This window comes from Pelmatolapia mariae, linkage group LG23, assembly GCF_036321145.2.
Source record: "Pelmatolapia mariae isolate MD_Pm_ZW linkage group LG23, Pm_UMD_F_2, whole genome shotgun sequence".
NCBI classification, from domain to species: Eukaryota; Metazoa; Chordata; class Actinopteri; order Cichliformes; family Cichlidae; genus Pelmatolapia; species Pelmatolapia mariae.
In genome coordinates this window covers 25575396-25596430 of record NC_086246.1, presented here as the reverse complement: position 1 = coordinate 25596430, position 21035 = coordinate 25575396, and the positions used below count along the sequence as shown (strand labels likewise).

The 21035-nt window shown below is 39.7% G+C and overlaps 1 protein-coding gene across 7 annotated transcripts in view; it reads right to left on the bottom strand.

The window, feature by feature from the left end:
- Positions 1 to 14113, bottom strand: part of LOC134619958 (protein Shroom2-like) — a 30538-nt gene extending 16425 nt beyond the window's left edge. The window contains exons 1-4 of one of the 7 annotated variants that reach the window (XM_063465777.1): positions 13907 to 14113; positions 2092 to 2193; positions 1770 to 1787; positions 52 to 168 (exon numbers count right to left, since the gene is read on the bottom strand). In XM_063465777.1, coding sequence (XP_063321847.1) covers positions 52 to 168; positions 1770 to 1787; positions 2092 to 2193; positions 13907 to 13917 — 248 coding nt within the window. In that variant the 5' untranslated portion in view covers positions 13918 to 14113. Of the gene's footprint in view, positions 1 to 51; positions 169 to 1769; positions 1788 to 2091; positions 2194 to 7743; positions 7964 to 13743; positions 13883 to 13906 lie in introns of those variants that run through there. The other 6 variants (XM_063465778.2, XM_063465776.1, XM_063465780.1 and 3 more) reach the window with 6 other exon arrangements.
- Positions 14114 to 21035: the final 6922 nt, after the last annotated feature.

Here is a 21035-nt window from a genome sequence, read left to right as displayed (position 1 = left end):
AATTTAACGATCTGTCTACTAAAGACAAGATAAACCACCAAAAAAGCTCACCTTGCTTCATGCTTTGGCTGCCAGACTGGGGCTTGGGTAGCCTCTCTCTCAGGAGGCTCCTCCTCTGTCAGCTTCGAGGCGTACCAGGAATGAGGACGTGAGCCTGGGTCATTCTTCCTGCAAAGCAGAAGCACAGCAAACAATTTCTCAATACTCTTTCTCAAATTCTTTCATAGAAGACAAGAGTTCACAGAGTTCTACAGGTTAACATTTCTTCATGGGCTTTGGAGGCCACCACCATCCAAATCCTTCCCCCTGATACCACTGTGTATTCAATCGTTTCAGGACAATAGAATATTTTAAACAGTGTAAATAGTCTTATTACTATAATTCCACAGAAATGCAAGGAAAATTAAAAAAACAAACAAACCCATGATCATTAGATAAAATTTATGGCACCACTACAAACACAGATATTTACAAAGACCTAGTGAGAACTATATAGCTACACTGTCCAAAAACACTAAAATTAATAACTATAGTTGTAGCAAACTTGTGACCTGGCAGCGTTTGCTCTGGACCCACGTTTTAATCATTTTTTGAATGAATTCCTCTTTCAGTGACACTTTTTGACAGCTAAAATCGTCAGCAGAATCTAATCTCACAGCACCATATATGATTTAGCGGTCTGATGCCTGATAGCGAGTAGTGGGATGTTATTCAATGATGGCTGGCAACCAGTTTTGTTGGTTGTAGTTGCACTCTCTGGAAGTACTAGCATGTTACATCTTAACAGGCGATAGCAAAACCAGGGAAAAATATATATTTCTAGAGAAAATATACTTACATATTGTTTAATATTTGCTATAACTTAACACTGAAGTGACCAAGCTATTGTGTTGACTAAAATGACTGAGTGGGGTCTTAATATTTTAACAGCTCTGTTGTCTTTCTCATATCTCTATGAGAGATATTCAAAAATGTAATGTTATTAACTATACTTTTAAATGAAAACTGGCAGCTTGCACATCTGGAAAGCCACCAGCAGTGCTGAAAGGTATCTACAAGTTTTAGAGCAACATATGCCTGACGTCTTTTTCAGGGAAGGCCTTGCATATCAAGGACAAAAGTCCAGAAGTAGGTCTCCTCAATTCCCAGATGTTTGTAGACTTGTTAAAAAAAGAGGGGATGCTATACAGTGGTAAACATGACCCCGTCGCAAATTTTTTGAAACGTGACGCTGCTATCAGATTCAGTACGAGCTAATATTTTTCCTAAAATACATTTTCTACAATAAAATAAAAAAACCTGCCATGTTTCATTTATATTGTCCATACTAATTAATAGGAAAAGCTATGAAAAGTAGAAGCAGATTGATAAACACATGATAGGAAACACTTTTATAATTAACAATATCACAACAACACCTAGAATGACAGGGCACTCGGTGACATGAAGTTCAATGAATATTTGAATAATTAAAAATCATGATCATTCCTAATATTCAGATATGCTGTTTGTTTAAACTGCAAAAAGCAACTTTTGCAGATGAAAAAATGTATTATTTTCAGTAACACATTTGTGATCTCGAATAACAAATAATTATTCGTTTGGGGTATTATTTGTTTTTGATTTTTGGGATTTTTTTTTTGCTCACTGTGTGCCTCAGGCCTGCAAACCCTATTTTAAACATCATCAGTACCTTGATAGGTAAGACTCCACAAAGGTAAATTGACAGCTTCACAGTTTCATTTTGCTCACACCAAACATGCACCTACCCTTTGAAGCGGTTCTTCCTGGAGAGCATGTTGAAAAAGGATCATAGACATAAATTTTTCTACAAGATATCAAACCACAAGAAAACCATGCAAGCAAGTCATGTTAATGCGCTGTACGTGTAAAATCTGGTAAATCCCACATCACAGAACTGATGACAGACACAAATGTGCAAGTAAACTAAAGATACTTGGACAGCTAGCACCATACACATTAAAATACTACAAAAGAACACAAAGCACAAAGCTCAATGATCTGACGCCATGTAGGTCCACCAAAAAACTACCAGCAAACACAGCCAGACACAAGCTAACTGGATGGTACCTCATAGAGCTTCGCAAAATCTTGGTGAGAAAGCTCCTCGCCACATGCACCTCAGTTTCTGACGGCATTGTACTTGGTGACACAACATCTACCATTTTAACCCTGATGGGCAGTGGGCGAAGAAGAGAAGCAGGAAGAGGAAAAGGTGGAGGAAAAGTCAAGAGTTAGAATAAAAGATGTCAATCAAATGTAGTTTTTTACTTATTAATTTCCAGATGCTCTGGTTTTTCCCACAGGGACACCTCCTTTCCTTTTTCAGTCTACACGTGACCTTAATTTACAAAATAAGCCTCACTTTTTTCCCCAAAGTGTTTACTGAGGTGACAGAGTGAGGGCGCTGAGGACGGTTTTCCCATAAACCTCTAAATGGTTCTGGATAGTTATGCTTAAATCTATTTCCTGTTTTATTTGGTAATCACTGGTTCTCATGGATTCCTTTTAGTTTTATTTCTTCACTGTGACTACCCCGCTCTCATCAGTTTCTAGCCGGCTAATAACTAACCTCAGCATATAAGGATAATATTAGTTATACAGCAGCTTTTAACCAGAATGTCAGTGACTCTGATCCGGCACACGATTCTTCATAATTCACAGGTTATTGCCCGTAAAATAATACAATGAGCTCACAGTGAGCAACTTCCACCAACATCTGAACAATACTCTAGGACAGCGGTCCCCAACCCCCGGCCACAGACCAGTACCGGTCCGCGAGTCGTTTGGTACCGGGCCGCGAGAGTTGAGGCTCGGGTGTGAAATTTATGTTTTTCAGGGATTTTATCGTTAACTTGGTTTCCTTGGGTGTTTTCCCGTGTTGTAGTTGTGTGTCTTATTTTGAAAGAAATATTTACGCGTTACCATAGCGACCAGAGAGCATTAAGGGGCAGAGAGGAGGAGGTTACTCTCAATGTTGTTGGCACATTTCAGGAGGACGCTGCTAATAAAGTTACACAATTACATAGTGAATTCACATTTATTACTATATTTTCAAAATACCACAGTTTTTGTCTTGGTCGTATCATTTTATTTTGTTGTATTTATCCACGACACCTTAAAGGCCGGTCTGTGAAAATATTGTCTGACATTAAACCAGTCCGTGGTGCAATAGAGGTTGGGGACCGCTGCTCTAGGACACAGGTGTCAAACATGAGGCCTGGAGGCCAGAATCGGCCTGGCAGAGACTCCAATCTTCTACAACTTTGGAAAATGTGAAGGACAGCATAAACTGTATTTTCATAACTTTTACAGAGTCAAACCTGACTCGCAGTCATTCATGCTACACCTAGTGAAAAAAGTTTTTTCCGCTATCTGCTTTAGATATTTGTTTGTTTGTTTTTTTAAATTGGTTCATACCAATTTACACAAAATACACAAAAGGATTAAGAAAATTTGGGGATTTTTGGGCACTTTTATATTTTACTTGTCTAGCTCGCAGTTGGCCCCTGCTGGTCCTTAAAAATAATGCAAGTTTAAAGCTACAGCTGTCGTTTAATTGCAGTTTTTGTGAGAAACAAGTTGGACCGTGATGTGTGACATTTAACTGAGCCGTCTTGTCATTGTTTTCAAGTGTAAGCTGTTAACTTGTGAGGAACATTTAATCCAGAATGATGTCTAAAGGTCAAGCGAGCAGGTTTACTGGCTCCTGGACTTGATCCGTCTCTTACTGTGAAGGACTTTCAAATTAAGAGACAGATCTGTCAGAGACATATGGTCCTGATGGAGCTTAGCAGCTTAGAAAAATTAGATCTGAGTTGGACACCCCCAAACCTCTCTTTGATACCACTCCTTGATATCAATCTAGCTTTCTTTTTCATCTTAGCTGGTGCTTTAAAACACACACTGCTGTTTATTTGTCCAGGAACGAAATATCTGGACCAGATGAGACTTTTACCTGCCCTGAGCCAAACATTAACCCTGCCAGGCCGTGATGGAGACGCCACATTCTTTCAGCAAAGGAATGCAGGGAGGTATTTTCCCTCGCTTCAAGCGGGACAGCGATACTGGCCGCCTTCCATGATTCGCTGTGATGGAACCAATTTTCGAGCATTATCTAAATATTTATACTTTTCTTATTATTTTCTCAGAAGTTTAGTAAGTCAAACTTTTTCAGATAATAATGAGATTTTTTTTTCAAATTGTATTATTTTTTAAAAATTGTATGTATTTATAAGCATCCAAAGGTTTGATTGATTCAATAAATGTTTTGGTTTTTGGTCTTTGGTGCCCTTTGCTGTGTTGTTTTGTGATCTGGAGGTTCAAAAATCTTTCCTACTATAAATCTGGTAAACTTTATTTATTGTACAGTTTGGTAAAAATGGAGCGTTTGGAGTTTATAAGCAGCTTTCTTAATTTGGGATCTGAGGAGTGCACTATGAAGCCAAATTAATGGGATAGCGAGGTATTTTGTTGCCTGGCTATATTAACATTATAACTTGTTTTAAGTCCTGCTCTCTGTCTTATCTTCACTGGTTTCACATCAAAATGGTAAATGGCCTGCATTTGTATAGCGCTTTACTCAGTCCCTAAGGACCCCAAAGCGCTTTACACTACATTCAGTCATTCACCCATACATTCACACACTGGTGATGGCAAGCTACATTGTAGCCACAGCTGCCCTGGGGCACACTGACAGAGGTGAGGCTGCCGGACAGCCTCACCTCTGGCGCCACCGGGCACTGGCGCCACCGGGCCCTCTGACCACCACCAGTAGGCAAACATGGGGTTAGTATCTTGCTCAAGGACATTTGGCATGCAGCTTGGAGCAGCCTGGGATCGAACCACTGACCTTCTGGTTAGTGGCTGACCTGCTCTGCCACCTGAGCTATAGCCACCCAGCCAACATTCAACACTTTCCCTGTTTGCTTCACATCATTTCCTGAAGATCAGCATCAAACATTTTAGGTCTGGCAACACTAAGTGCGATATTCTCTGCACAAGGTTTCATACTTTCAACCTGAGCTGAGCCTGTAGTGCAGTAAAGTTGAGCCATGGAGCACTGTGATGGGAATGCAGAAAGTCTGTTTTTACACTGTAACTGAACATACATTAGAAAACAGAGGATCTAATACAGCTGAGATATGAGTGAATAGTGTTGGGCCTGGGTGAATTTATTTTAATATTAGCCTGCCATATTTCTTTACGTTTTTCCATATCTGCACAATCATTTGCTGTTTCTACAGAGTCGATATCTGTATTTAATCACCAACACTGCCTCCCCTCCATGCGACACAAAAAGTGAGAGCTCCAAACAAGCTGCTGCACAAAGAAAATGCAAATGTCCCCTCTTTCTAAAGCGCTGAGGGTCTATTGTCAGGGGGCGCAGCTGTGCTGTCACAGATATTGCTTCCAGGAAATACGAGCCGCACCGCGTTCATTCAGGAAGAACTGAACCTGAAACTGAAACGTGGCTGACCCACATGGCTGCGAGAGCGATACAGTCAGCTTCCAGTTGGGCCTATTGCTGAAGCAGAACAGAAGCAGCTGGCTCCCAGTCACTTGCAGTGGATGGCTGATATTAAGCATTTTTGTAAAAGGGTGTAGCTCAGGAGGAACAGCAGGTGTTCTACTGCTCGGGAGGTTGGTGGGACGATCCCTGGCTGCTCCAGTTTGCATGCTAAAATGTGTTCTTGGGCAAGATACTGGACTTGAAGTTGCTTCCCATGCATTCATGTTCATCAGAGGGCAAATGCTAAAAAAAAATGCTTGCCTTAAACGAGGCATGTTGTGTAAAGTGCTCCAAGAGGACAATTAGAATGGAAAAGTAAATACAGTAAGAACCAGCCCGATTACCAAACGATTAATAATAAAATGATTTGGCTCTCCAACCCAGCTACAGTCCAGATGTACCCTGGGATGCAAGCAAGCATTATCGCTTGAACCACATGAAAAGTAACAAATGATCTTTAGAAGCTACTCGTCTTGATTTCTTAGTGAATATTTGACTACTGTAAATAAAATCTGGATCTGAAAAAAAAACAGCGAGAGCTTTGTTGGACCGTGTGAAACAGATGGAGGTTACAGTCAAAGGAAGAACTGATAATATTCCCACCTGATTGGTTACTGAGTTAAAGCCAATCCGTGCCAATCATGGAGCAGAATCTTCTAATGTAAATCTTTGGTAAAAAAAATAAATAAATAAGAAAATGCAGAGTTTTTGTAGATTAACGTTTGAGTATTGAGGATGAACTAAGGCTACACTATCTGCAAAAGTTAGCAGTCAGTGTAGAAACAGAACAGCTGATGCTTTAAGATAAGATTTTTACAGGGTGCAATAAAGGTGCTACAACAGTTACACAAACAAAGAGTTCAGTCCCTTAGTAACCAGCTGTGACGCTCTGATACTGTCACTTCTATTGCAAATAATAGAGTCACGACGATAACCACGAGCCCACATTATGACCATATGTTAATCATTAGAGACCGTGCTGTGCATATGTCTCGAACCAGCCTTCATATCTTTATATTTGCTAGGAAAAGCAAGATCCATGAATGCTAGTGTTCCACTGTGTGTTTTTCTATCCGAGCATTGATGCGTGTCTGTGTTCATTGTCGTGTTGATTCATAGGTCAGAGTTAAGTGGCTTTACAAACAAAAAATATTCCTATGAAAATGGTCAGGTGTGAGGACTGGACTGAAAATGAGTGAAAAAGCAGCCAATGTCCCAAGAAACACTCCTCAAGGGGACTTTAAAAAAAAGAAGAAAGTCTGGCTCCTTGGAAGCAAAATATAAAGAAAAGATGAGTGGCTCAAGACTTTTGCACAGCACTGTGTAATAGATCATTAGGAATGAAGTGGGATAGTTCTGAATGAAAGCTTTCCTGTAATAACATGTTGTTAATTAATTAAAAATGACTGAAACAGATTCAGCGATTTATTTTTGATCTCCTCAATTATTAATAACGCGTATCTGCTGTTAACTCTGAACTTTACCATTACCTTTATCCTAGTATGGAGCACGCTTCAGCTGATCTCAGTGCCAGTACTTGTCATCTTCTTTATATTCAGTTGGTATATCTCATAGTTTTAAGTTGCTTCAGTGTGAAAACCATTTCTGCTGCCTCTGCGAGCTGCTTTGCAACCCACTATGGTCATAATTTATACCCTTTCTCTGATTGCTCAAAATTGTCCCCACCACTAATTCAGTGCTAATTCTACTACTCTGCTTACAGTTGTAACCCCTATTTGATTCCTCTCTCCAGCACCTTTCAGAGCCGAGCGGCATTTCATCCAGTTTCAGTAATAATCTCTGCATCATCACATGATGTACAGAGGAAGCAGAGGGTTGGTTGCTTAGTTGGAGCCAGGGGAGGACACAGTGTGACGACATCAGGAAGCAAACGCAGGTATCTCTGTCACTGTTTCCAAAAGTCTGTGTACCCTGGAGGGATTTTATTTGCGGTTTTTTTGCAGGCGGTCAGCTTTCAATGACCTAAAAGGGAGCTAGCATCTGAAAGAAATGCTCAAACTTACAATAATAATAATAATCCCCAAGTATCTGTTGAAAAAGGCTTAGAAGGTCAAAAACTTATAAATATCTAAAACACACCTGCTCCAGACAGCAGCAAGTCTTCAGATCTATCTGACACCGTGCAGAAATCAGGACTATTATTTTAACTAAACAATGATATTAATGAAGGACTAAACATTGTAACTTACCAGCTACATGAAACAAGCTGTTTCATGTGTACGTGTAAGCTGATAGTTTTGGTTCACAGTGCACACTTTCCCTCCATTTCTCCACACCCGCTTCTTTTTAAAAAACACTTGAGGACAAAAAAAGACGCACTTAAACATGAGTACTCCCACCAGCCTGATGGAGACGGGCACCCAGAGGAATCTGACAACCCCATGACTCAAGAGCTACTGCCTCCTCCTCCTCCTCCTCCTGCTCCTGCTGCTCCCAGTCTGAACACACACACACACACAAACACACTCCTCCTCGGGGGAGGAGATTTCCTTGAGGATTATAAAGTGGGGGATTTGAGAAAATGGAGGGGAGGAGGAGTTATTGTCCTGTCCAGCGTCCTTGCTGTAATCTAGTGTTTGGTCTGGGAGTTGCTGCCTCTGCAGAGAGCCACTGAGGCTGCTGGGAAAGTAAATGAAGACAGAGCAAGCACGATCATGGGAAGGCGGGATTAAGCCATTCAGGTCATAAAATGTGAAACTACCTGGATGATGTGCTTTGAAAACACGCCACTAAATTTTAGCTGAGAGTAAAAACTTCAGAGTGCCAAAATCCGCAGTTCCTCTAGTGGCCACTTGAGGCCATCTTTAAAAAGGAGTCAATCCCTGTAGTATCTGAAACTAAAATGCCCAACTGGACAGGAGCCAGTGATCATTCAAAATGTACACTTCTGGCTCAATAAAATCAAACACGGTGGTCAAAAAGTCTAGAAATCAGTGGCTCATGTCAACCTCTCAAGAACATTCTTGGTTTTAACCTCTAAAACTAACACATTTTTCTGTGAAAGGTTTTTCTCACACAACCCTTGTTTTTTCCCACTGCTGACCATCTCCTTCAGTGTCCTTCCCAGGAACTGCTGCACAGACAGGAATGTTTGGCTCAGGTCCATGTCTGTTTTCAGAGATACCAGCAAATGTCAGACTGAGGGGGCAGAGGCTGAGTGACTGCCTCACCCTGAGATAACTCCTCCAAAGAGGGGGAGGAGATGGTGTCAGCTCTGCAGCAGTTTAAAAACTGTGTGTGAAGGCACGTTACTGTTCAAATCCCCCACCTTATCACGTTCACTTAAATATGCGGCTGCTCTAAAAATGAGACAAATAAACTTCTTTACAGTTACTGTGCTGTAAACATTCACACAAGTCAACAGTTTTGATACGCCAACTTTAAAACACCATAGGAACCACACAAAGGTCTGAGGCTGCTTAGCTATAGCCATACAGTGAGTATATGCTTTTATTCCAAGAGCCAATCTTTACTCCAATTCTTGCTGTTTTAGGCCAACGAGGCAAAACAGTAAAGAAGAAGTTTTTATGGGAGCTTTTGATGAATGCACCATTAATTTAATTTGCTAGGTTGACCAGTACTGATGTATGTGTCCAGTTAGTTTAACTTTAAACAATTTCACAGCTAATTCAGACCCAGACGATCTACTATTGTCCAACTTGTGGTTTAAAAAGTCAGAAAAGCAAAGCCACGTCTGATCTTTATATTTGATTCACAACGTGTTAGACTGCATTGCATTTAAAACTGGCAAAAGCACATGTGAGCCTTACAATTATAGCAGTGTTTGAACCCACAAATACCAGACATGCATGGATGTTGTTTGGAGGTAAATGCGAGGTGCACATTAGGAAGATCAACACAGCCAGGCTGTTTTGGCAAATCCTAAAACCACAGTTGGAGATAACAGGTATCATGAAGGTGGTTATCAACTTTTTCTGTTAAGTCACGCTTTCTACGTCAGGCTCTGTGCACGCTCACATAACAACGGGGATTTCACGTGTCATGTGACTCTTCTTCTGCATAAATGATCCCTATGAGCACCACCTACTCCAATCAGAGACATTATTGTGTAACGATGATAAAATGGTGATAAAACTCTATAAAGAACATAAAAATACAACACTGTTGCAAAGGTAAGATTAATGCTCCAGAAAATCATGAGTCTTGGGATTTAGTGCACAGAGTGGTAAAATAAACATTTGAATTCCAGTTAATTATTTTATGGGCGAGTATGCTCTCAGTACTGTTGTTAATTAATTAGTTATAATAAAATTCACCTTGCTCAGAGATGTTTTGAAAGGGGAAACTTAGAGATTAAAATCTTTTTTGTAGTAGGATGGAAACACTCTTACTTTTACTGTAAAGATGGACGTCTCAACTATGGGGACTCTAGCGGCCACTTGAGTCTTGAATCAAGCCCCAAGTGGCCACTAGAGGAACTGCAGTTTCTTCTATTTTCGAAACCTCAGTTTCTGCTTTTTAGCACTGTTTCATAATAATCTTGTCCTCAGGGAATAAAAAGGCAGAAGATTTTTTTCACATGTTTTTCCCTGATGCATCATACCCAGAAGTGTCAGTATTTGCACAGGGAACCTTCTGAATAGCTTCTTTAAAAAGTTCAACTTTGTAACTGAGACAGCTCAGTACCCAATTTATTTTTGTTTTCCCAACAAAACAAGCAAACCTTTGTATTTGTAATTAATTAGCTGACCCACAGCAGGATACTGACATATGCAAGAAATGTTTTATTATTTATCACTCATATGACATCACCATTCCCTGTGTCACTCCATTCCTCCCTCACCCTTTCACATGCTGCTGATTCACCATCTTGCTGACACTGGAACCCAAACAAGCGGCCGTCTGCGGGGCTGATCTCGCCCCCGTTGAGCTGTGAACGCTGCCCACACAAAAGAAAGTGCCAGCGTCATCACAGCTGGGCTTATCGATGTGTCACTGCCCGCCACGGGAAACAAAGAAATAGTTTTTTAAAAAAAGAACAACAAAGAGGAGAGAAGAGGAATCGAATGCAGTGCCGAGAAAAGTGCAAAAACTTTGTTCAAATACGGGATCACCAAACATCTGGAACATCTTCAATTTTGACTAATTCAGAGTCACAGTCTCAAGTATCTTTACAAAAACCCCAGCAACCTAATTTTAGTCTTAACCTGATCAAATTTAGGCATTAGTAAGTATGAAATCACCTCCTGCTGATCTATCAAATCTCCAGAAAACAGCAGATCAGATAAACATTTTACTCTTTACAATGAGCTTTAACAATAAATATACAATTTAATTCTACTACTACATGCCCATGCTACAGCTATTTTTTTTAAAATTTGTTTTCAGGCTGTTGGCAAACTGATATATTAATAGCAGTGACAAAATGTGATTCAGTATAATAATTAGCCAGTTTTTTGATGGGTCCTGTGCAATGTTGAGGTTCTGCTGTTACTTCTGTTAGGTGATTGCCAGGCTGTGGCACATTATCTAAGTTTTGTGGGTCTAAATGGGATCTTTTTGTTATGCCGTAAAGTCAAAATGTGGCTACAAATGTAGCAGTTTTGTGGGTGGTTGCTAAGCAACGTCATAATAACTACATAGATGAGAACCTTCAGGGGTTTTAAGATGTACATGCGTGCCAAGTCTCATTGGTCAACTCTTTTTTTGGTGTAGAAGAATGGAGCTTTGTGGATGGAGCTGAACGTCTTAATGGAACTACTGTCAGACTCTACTGCGCCTTCATGACAGAGGTGTGATACTGAGAAGCATCACACACTTTTCTAACACCGTGGTTCTACCTTCTTTTGTAAAATCAGCCTCTCTGCTGCCAGCAGACCTGAACTTAACACTTTCATGTGAACACAATCATTGAGCTGATAATGATCTTCATGTGACCGCTGAGCCTGATTATCAATGTTAGGATAAGTGAAACCAGATAAAGGTAAGATAACCTGAATATGTTGAACAGGATCCAGTTATCAGTTATCCTAAGGCACACAGAATGCTGCTGCCAGGCTTTTAAACACGTAGCACAAGGAACAACCACACCACACCAGTCCTTGCAGCCTTCACTTCCTATCTGTTAGTTTGAGCTTGAGCCCGGATGTTGCTTGAGACCTTCTGGCGTGACTTTGGACCAGTCCCAAAGGCTCTTCTAGTTACTAAATGTGATTGAGCCTTTGTTGTCCGGGCCCTACAACTGTTGGGAAATCTCTTCATTCACAGGCTAAGAATTTGCTAGTGTTCCTCGTACACAATTAAAGACTGGGGAAGACAGTGCCTTTCAGTGTGTGGAACCCGGGCTAGCACTACCATTAGCTACTACTATTTAGCTGACTTTCTGCACTCCTGTTTTGTTTAAACGGGTTTTCTATTGGGCATTTAAAAAAAAAAAATATATATATATATATATATATATATATATATATATATATATATATATATATATATATATATATATATATATATAATAATAATAATAATAATAATAATAATAATAATTATTATTATTATTATTATTATTATTAGTAGTAGTAGTAGTAGTAGTAGTAGTAGTAGTAGTAGTATCATCATCATCATCATTTATTTACTTTTAACGACCTGTTTATTTTATTGTGTCTTACTGTCTCTGTACATTAGCTACTCTGGCACTTAATTTTCTCATTTATTTTACTCTTTTTTGTGTGTACTGCACTTTGTGGCTGTCTGTGAAAAACACTTAATAAATAATCTTTACTTAACATAGTAATTATTTTTTTTGTTTGATTTTATATACTTGCTACTATACTTGTGTATATGTGCCAGTTATTCCTTCTTTTCCCCCGTTGCATTGAATCTGAAATTGCTTTTAATTCCATTTTACTATTTTAAGTTTTCATGCTTGTTGCCTTTATTATTGCTCAGCACTTTGTTGCTTTGTTTTAAAGTCTAATGTGAATACAGATGAAAAAGCGAAGCAAAAGAGTCCAGGAGGCTGAAATGACAACAGCAAACTGCAGACAACAAAGTCCACAAAGATGTTTGTATTATGTTTGTATCCAGGACACCGCTGTGATCCTGTGCTCACTAACATTACTTCAGTCTCAAGAAACACAAAGCAATAATTCTGATTAATATAACTTTATACAACTTAATATATAAAATCAAAAGGCTATTTATTAAAAAATGAATCATTAAGGAACATGTGCTTGTTATAAACTGACCGATCAAGTAAATTTCATCTGACCAGTTTCCATTAAATGTAACATTTCACATGTAATCAAATTACTAAAAGTCAGCACTTTGGGCATAAATATCGTTTTAGTGTAAAGTGAGGAAAATGTTCTGAAACCTGAAGCTTTCCCCAGGAAATTAACATATAGATGCAGAGGGAATTGAAGAAGTTGTTTTCAGAAGCTTTCATTCAACTCCAGCTGTTAAGCAGAAAACCAGTCTCCTAAAAATGATGTTTATGTACTATTTATTTCCAACAGCATCTAAGAAACAATCCCTGAAGACGCGCTTGATTTCATTCTCTTTTTATGGGTGTCTTTTTTTAGCATTTTGTATCATTGCAGCTTTTCAAATCTAAGAACTGTGTAACAGGCTCTCAAATCTGTGAACATTTTAAGCTAACAATAAGCCTTTAAAACACCACATCAGTTTCACTTTGAATTATATAAATGTCTGGGGATGGGGTTTTTGGAAAGTCCCTGTAAAATCAAAAATGTCCTTTTTCCTCTAAAATCCTGCCAACAAACGTGAACACAGGCTGGAAAAAACCAGCTTACTTATCTTTGTGGTAACAGAGAGCAACAGGTTTAAGACTCCACACACATTACTTGCCTCTTAAATCCACACCGAGCATATCCGCTAAAGCGGAGAATCAGTTACCCACACAGATATGGTTTACCTGCATTAATGCCATCCACCTTCTTTCCACCTCAATGCGAATCCGCAGGAAATGAAGGAAAACAGAAAAAATTCCCCTCAAGCTATTTATTAGGCTTTGGTAAAATGTGCCTCAGCTTCTCAACCTTTATATATCATCTAGGCAGAGAAAAGCTGCCGTTATCTCAAAGTTATTCACCGCTTCCTGATTTAATCCCACTTGAGAGGAAACCAACTGATTGAATCAGAGGAGATGATGAAGTAAAAAAGACAGAAGAAAAAAGACAGAAACAGAGAGAGAGGAAAAGAGGAAGTACCTGGGAGTGGAAATCTTCTCTTTATCTTCTAAAAACCACACATGTCCAGAGAGTGGAAACGTACACACACATAGGAGCGCCCACTCTTGTCTGAGTAGCCAAAGCCCCTGAAAACAATGGGCTCTGCTGATACGGCCTATCCCACTAAGCAGTGTCAACTCACCTAGGCAACATGGACTATACCACTCCTCCTGCAAACAGGGGAGGACGCCTGCACTGAAGGAGCTCCCACGGCAATTCAATGGTGTCTCAGAGAGAGCTTTAAAGGTCGTCTTGTTGTTCTGAGCCCGTCGTTTGCTCTCTAAACCCGCTCAGATTAAAGGTCTTCCCAGCAGCAGCTTGTTGAAACACCACCAGTCCACCTTTCCCTCCTGTTGACTCAACCCACTCTGCAAAGCTGGGTCCACGCTGTGGCTTTGCAGGGAGTAATTGGATTCAAGCTCTAAGACTCTGTTGCCATTTGCAAGCAAGAAGACGAGCATGTTCTTCTGACAGGACATCGTGACACATGTAATCAAAAAGGTTATCTGTACGGGTGCATAGCGCTGTGAGAATGTATCTGTATTCCTGATTTCTTAGAGGGTTGTTTTTTTTTTGGATATTTATACACCTACATGCTTTAAGTCATGAAACAAATGTTAATATTTGGCAAATGAGTTCATTTATTAGGAAAAAAATCCTAAAAAATGTACCTGGGCCTGTGTAAAAAAAAAATTGCCCCCTAAAGCTAATAACATGCAAATGTGACAAATATGGAAAAACTAAGAAATCAAGAAGGGGCAAATACTTTTACCCAAAACTGTACAAAGCTCTTCTTATGAGTCCTCATTTTTATATCTACAGGCATATCGCATCTTTATTAAAGTTTAGATGCTCATCAAAAAATTAAGCAGCAACCGCCAGGGTGAAAACCTGCAGTTCCTCTGATGTCCACTAGAGGCTGTCCCCAAAGTGAGCCAGTCCCTATAGACTCCCATGTTAAAAAGTCCAACTTTACAGCAGAAATAAACATGTTTACAGCCTGGTACAACAAGCATTCCTCGTCTTTATGGATATTTTCCACCTTCATACAAACTGTACAGGAGATCATTTTTAAGAAAAAAATTTTGGGGTGATTTTGTTGAGGCTTTAAGTTGGCATGACTGGTTTGAATGACAGCTGTGACAAGCAGTCGTCACTAATAAGACTTGCTGAGCTGGACCTCTGGACTTTGTCTGTGCTGATATATTTATGCTGATATGATCATTTATTGTATTGTTATTCTGCTTTGCTTCACTCTTCCTCTTGTGGCAGAGCCTCTCACAACACTTTTCAACCTCACACTGGATACGAATGAAATTCCCTCAGTATGGAAATCAGCTTTTGTTGCTCCTCTATTAAAAGGGGCGACTCAGCAGTGTTAACTAATTACAGACCAATATCTAATCTATCTGTGCTGGCCAAAGTTCTTGAAGCTCTTATGTGTGAGCAGTTAAAGGAGTTTTTACACACCAATGCCATTTTATCTGAATATCAATCAAGCTTTAGGAAAAATCACATTACTATCACAGCTGCAATGAGAGTGGTAAATGATATTACTATTGCACTTGATAAGAAACAACACTGTGCATCCCTTTTTATTGATTTGTCAAAAGCATTTGACACTGTTGATCATTGTATTTTAAAACTTAGAGTCTTCCAGTCAGGACTCTCTGAGAGAGCAGTGGCATGGTTCTCAAACTACCTCAATAATAGGTCTCAGTGCATAAAACCTGATGGTCTATGTTCTGACTTTGTTACAGTACACAACGGAGTGCCATGGGGCTCTGTATTAGGTCTTCTTCTATTTATCATTTACATAAACAATCTTGCTGATGATACAGTTATTTACAGCTGTGGTTCAACTCTTGTCCAAGCCATTGACTCCTTGAAGAAAGCCTTTTTTGCTGTCCAGCACTCATTACTTCAGCTTAAACTTGTTCTCAATGCAGACAAAACAAAGCTCATGGGCCCAAACAATTCCATCAGTAACCACTCTTGAAGGTTATAAAATAGAGTTGGTTCACACTCTTGATTGATGACTCGCTCACCTTCAAACCACATGTAGAGAATCTTGTGAAAAATCTGAAGTTAAAACTGAGATTTTATTTTCAAAAGAAGTTGTGTTTCTCTTTTAATACAAAGAAGCGGCTTGTTGCTGCGACATTTTTGCCTGTGCTGGATTATGGAGATATTCTATATATGAATGCTTCTGCTCAATGTCTTCGAATGGTTGATACTGTGTATCATGCTTCTCTGAGGTTCATCACTAACCGTAAATCTCAGACTCACCACTGTGAGTTATACTCTCAGGTAGGATGGCCTGCTTTGGCAAGTCGGAGGAACTCTCATCTATACAGTTTTATATATAAGGCAATACTTGGGTTGCTACCTTCTTATATATGTTCCCTGCTTACAATGAAACATGCTGGTTGGTATTCTCTTTGTCCGCATGGTTACTTGTTGCTTTCTGTTCCATTTGCCCGAACTGAATTTGGTAAAAAAGCTTTTGTTCATTTAGCGCCCTTGGCTTGGAACAAACTGCAGAATGAATGGAAAATGGCTGAATTCATTTCATTAAGTGCTTTTAAATCTAAACTACGAATCCTTGAGGACAAGTCCATAACATGCAACTGTTTCAATTAGATTGATTTTAACTGATTTTTTCATTTTATTAGAATTTTATTGAATTTTAATGAATTTTGTTGAATTTTATTTTAGTTTATTTATTTATTTTTTTCCATTTATTGTTGCATGTGTGTTGTTGCTGCCTGTATTTAATTGAGTAATTTCTGTAACTGTTGGACACTTGCTGCTGCCTATCTTGGCCAGGTCTCCCTTGAAAAAGAGGTTTTTAATCTCAATGGGATCTTCCTGGTTAAATAAAGGTTCATAATAATAATTAACATTTTTCTTTATTGTTAGGTCGAGTTTTTGATTTATAATTTCAGCACCTTGAGCATTAGTTCTTGTTGTGTTTGAGTTTGTGTTATTGTTTGGAAGCCTGTTACACTGATTCACTCTTCTAGTGTTGCTTTTGGATCATTGGATTTTTCATTCAGACAATTTTCATTTCTGACATGTCTGCTTTTCACTGTTAGCAACATTTACAGACTTTTCAAAAGTTAGATAAAAGAAATCTGATGAGCTGCTGACCTGCAGGTTAAACTGGTCTCTTACCGTCTCCCAGTTGGGCTGGCTTGACAGAAGTTTGGAGGGGGGGGCGTTTGGTGGTCACTCTCGGTGTAATTTACAAGTGGTTATCTGTGCTCTGGAATAACAGCACTGGCCGGAGCCCTGCTGCCTCCACAATACCATCTTTTGTTTAAGCCTCAGGAGCAAACAAACAGCGAGAGGCCCATGTAAGAGGCTGTCAGGCTGCAGCCGACCTTCCTCTCGATCCCACAAGCTCGTGTTTGTAGAAGAAACACTGCAGGGCTTTAGCATTTTCAGGGGACAACGTGTGCTTCTGAACCACATATTACTTGTGTCTGCATTTTCTTTCTGATATATACCGTCAGACTCCGGCACTGTGGTTTTGACCTCTGACCTCCTGCTGAACTCCTGCTGACCGGCTGGCTGACGCTCAGCCCCAACAAGCTACACATGAGCCAAGAAAGCAGTCAAACATAGCAAAAACTGGTATCAAACCCCCCAAATCCTAAGAAAGTTCCTCTTTTGTTCCATAAAAATAAAAATATGAAGAAGTATCTGCCATTTTTGCTGTTGCGGTACCTTCGGACCACCAAGGTCAGGGTCTTGTGGGAGCTCTTCACCAGGCATATGGCCTCCTGCCGAGAGCCGCTAAGGGGAACCGCGTTCACACTCACAATCTCATCGCCGGCCTGAAGACGGACCGCCGCAGCCACGCTGCCATCCTCCACCTGGGCAACACGAGGGTAACACACATGGAAGTTACTGCATAACAGGCCACTCTGTGACCCAAACTCGTGTGTGTTTTTAGGGCTCCACAGAATCACAGTATCACTAAATGCATCACTTGGTATGCAAGAAAATCTCTTTTAGTTTTCACCATTATTACATTTGGCAAAGGTTGCAGTCACTTGGGTGAAACTAGTCACAACTAAATATACCTCTTTGGTTGCTGGTAGGTTGCTTCAGTCATCAGTAGCTTCCATGGAAGACGCTGACTCAGTGGTAGTAAAATTGTGAAATGTATAAACCAAACTGGAAACTGTTTGCCTTCAAAGTAAAAGTTGCACCTTTTGTCATGTATTGGTTGCAACAGTAGCAGACTACCTTTACTCTGAAAGTGAACAATCTCTGTTTTTGGTCTGTGTTAAACTTTTTCAATTTTCAAACTATGTAAACTCTGGGTGGCAGTGGCAACCTGCTAGCAACCAAACCAAACAACCCTCTATGTTACCAATTTCACTTGGCAACAGTCAGCAACCACTCAACAATCACTCAGCCAATACATGTTAGCTCAGTGGCCAATACACTGACTAGTCTCTATACCTCAGCGCTAAAATTTTCAGTATGTTATCTTCAGTATGTTAAGGTTAAAAAAAAAATCCTCCAGGAATACACCAATCAGAGCACCAACACAAAACCTGACACACAAAGCTGTCTAAACAGAGAGTGCGACAAACTGAACTCAAACTTTGTCTAAAAAGAACATGTTCATATTCAGGTATCAAATATCTGTGTATCTGACGACTGCTCCACCTTCACTTTCTCCATTACAACGAGCAACGTCCATCTTTTACATACATCTATGGTTTGGTTGAACATTGCTGCACCTTTGGCACCATCCCCTGGATAAAGTTTACCATTGTAGTACAGACTTATTATTATTATTTCATAGGCAACAATAGAAAGACATGCATGATTAAACCACCTGATAGAACCAGCAAAAAAATCCCAGAAACACGAGGCATCACACCAACTTATTTTTTCTTATTTTCTTTTATTTTTCAGGTGGATGGTTCACTCAGTAAACTGTTTCATTATCCAGGAGAACCTGTGTTGGCTGCAACCCGAGTCCTCTGATTAATATTAAAATCCTGAGTCACCTGTAATCTGAGGTACCCTGAGATGTACCTCTTCATGCAGCAGCAGATGGAAAAGGCTGCTGCTGCCCCGCTGATCAGCAGGCAGACAAAAGCTTCAACGCTCTCAGGAATATGACCCTAAATTTCCAAGTAATTTGAAGTTAAGTTACTCTGCAACCGCTGAGGGCACATTTCAACCTCAGGTGTAACATCTCACACTGCTTTCAGCGGCTCTAATTAAAGTCCAATGATTCAGGCACAGAGAGGGTTTAAATTCTGCACCAGACATCTAACTGAAATGAAACAGATCAAGGGGATTCCTGTTCATCAGTCCATCCTTCCCATTCCAAATCTCAAATATTACCCGTTACAGTGTAAGGAAACTGCAAAAAATGTGCTCTGACACAAGAGTTTGACATATTCTCAAATGCGTTGAATATCTACAGCCACTATACAAAAGTATTTCTTAAAAATTAAGGGCCAGAGTTACTAAGAGTGGCAGACAAGAGGTTTAAAAAACAAACTTTGACACCAAATAAACCAGAACTCATTTAGAAGATGTACTGAAGAATGTAAGCATTACTGACCATCAGAAAACACTCTTACTGTGAAAACACTCACATGCATGTGTTTTCTGCATGCCCTGTGAGGCTTGCAGGTGCTTATTACTGTAAATACTGCAAACTATGAAATACTGAAGAGAAAATTGATGTTTCTGCTGAATAGGTTACTAATTATTTAAACAGAATAACAAACAAATACAATCTTAAAAACCAACAAGTCTAAAAATCTGAAAACTCTTGGAAAACAGTTAACATTTACTCAAGTTTAACAGATGTAAAAAATTATACATTTGAAACTGTTAATCAGATTCTTTTCTTAATCAAATTATATTTTAAATGCAGCCACAATGGGTGATGCTAAATGTCCACACACTCCTTGATAACACATCACTCCATTCAACAGGGTAAACGCAACATACAGCTTAGCCATTTATTTCCTATTTAGGCACTGCACATTCCTAAAATAAGAATAATTAGTTTTACTAGCTAGTATATTGGGAATGTATTTTTCAAACCAGATATTTGAACATCTGGTTAAACATTTCAGACATTAATTTAAAAAAAAAACTTCAGATGTGTCTGACTCCCATCAACAGCTGTATTTTAAAAACTATAGTAATATGATATGTAACCGATCTACTACCAGTTGTGATGTTGCAGAGCTCTGTGTGTATGCACTGCTGAGAAAGGATATGGAGATGTGCTTGGAGGCAGAAACATAGTTAAAAACCTGAAACACTTAAACCCAGTGTAACAATTATCTGTAGTGCCAGTCCTCCCAAATCTTTCTGGTAACACCATCGACCTTTGTTGTTGCATTTGAATAAACACTTCTAGCAATAACTATTGTAATCACGCACAAAAAAAGACATTTTACTGCATTCATTACAGTGCAATAAATTAACTTTATGTTGTGTTTTTATTATTCATTTAAATACTCTCCTCCATAAAAATGTATCTGACAAATACATACACAATCAGTCCATGCCTTTCTGGCTCAAAATGGACACTACTTAGTTGAACTAAATCCTGACGGCAATCCTTTAACACCAAGAGACGGGCAACTGAATCTGCCCTTCACAGGTAAATACGGTTAATGAGTAAAAAAATGATTACATGTTCTTTTAAATCACTGTACAAAAAGCACAAAGTTCTGCGTGTTACCTTTGTGATGATCAGGGGTTCTCTGTGTTCAGTGCCTCCCCTCAGTGTGAAGCCCCACGGAGCTCTGCCTTGGAGCAGCACCTCCACCAGCTCTTTGTCCTCCTCTTCCTCTACGTTCTTCTCCTTTACTGTCCCTCTCCATTTGTCCGCCTCTCTCCACCACTTCATCTTCCCTGCTGAGAGCTTCAGGTCATCTCTGTAGTCCACAGCATGCATGACGCCTCTGGTTCAGTGAGCTCCATCAACACCAGCTCACTCTAAGGAAAGACGGAGCATTTAATGACAGGGGCACCACCAAGGGGGGCCGGGGGGGGCACGGGCCACCCCCACAAAGTTTGTTGGCCCCCTCTGGGCAAGAATGTCCTATGTTGATAATAATTTTGATAAACGTGAGGATAAGTGAGAGGAAGACACCGTACAATGAGTTGAAACCTTAACTTGTTATTTATTTTTGCATAAACAATTTTTGTCATTCGTATTGTGTCACTTTATATGTCCCTCACAATTTCCCGTCACCGCTCCCCTGTATTTT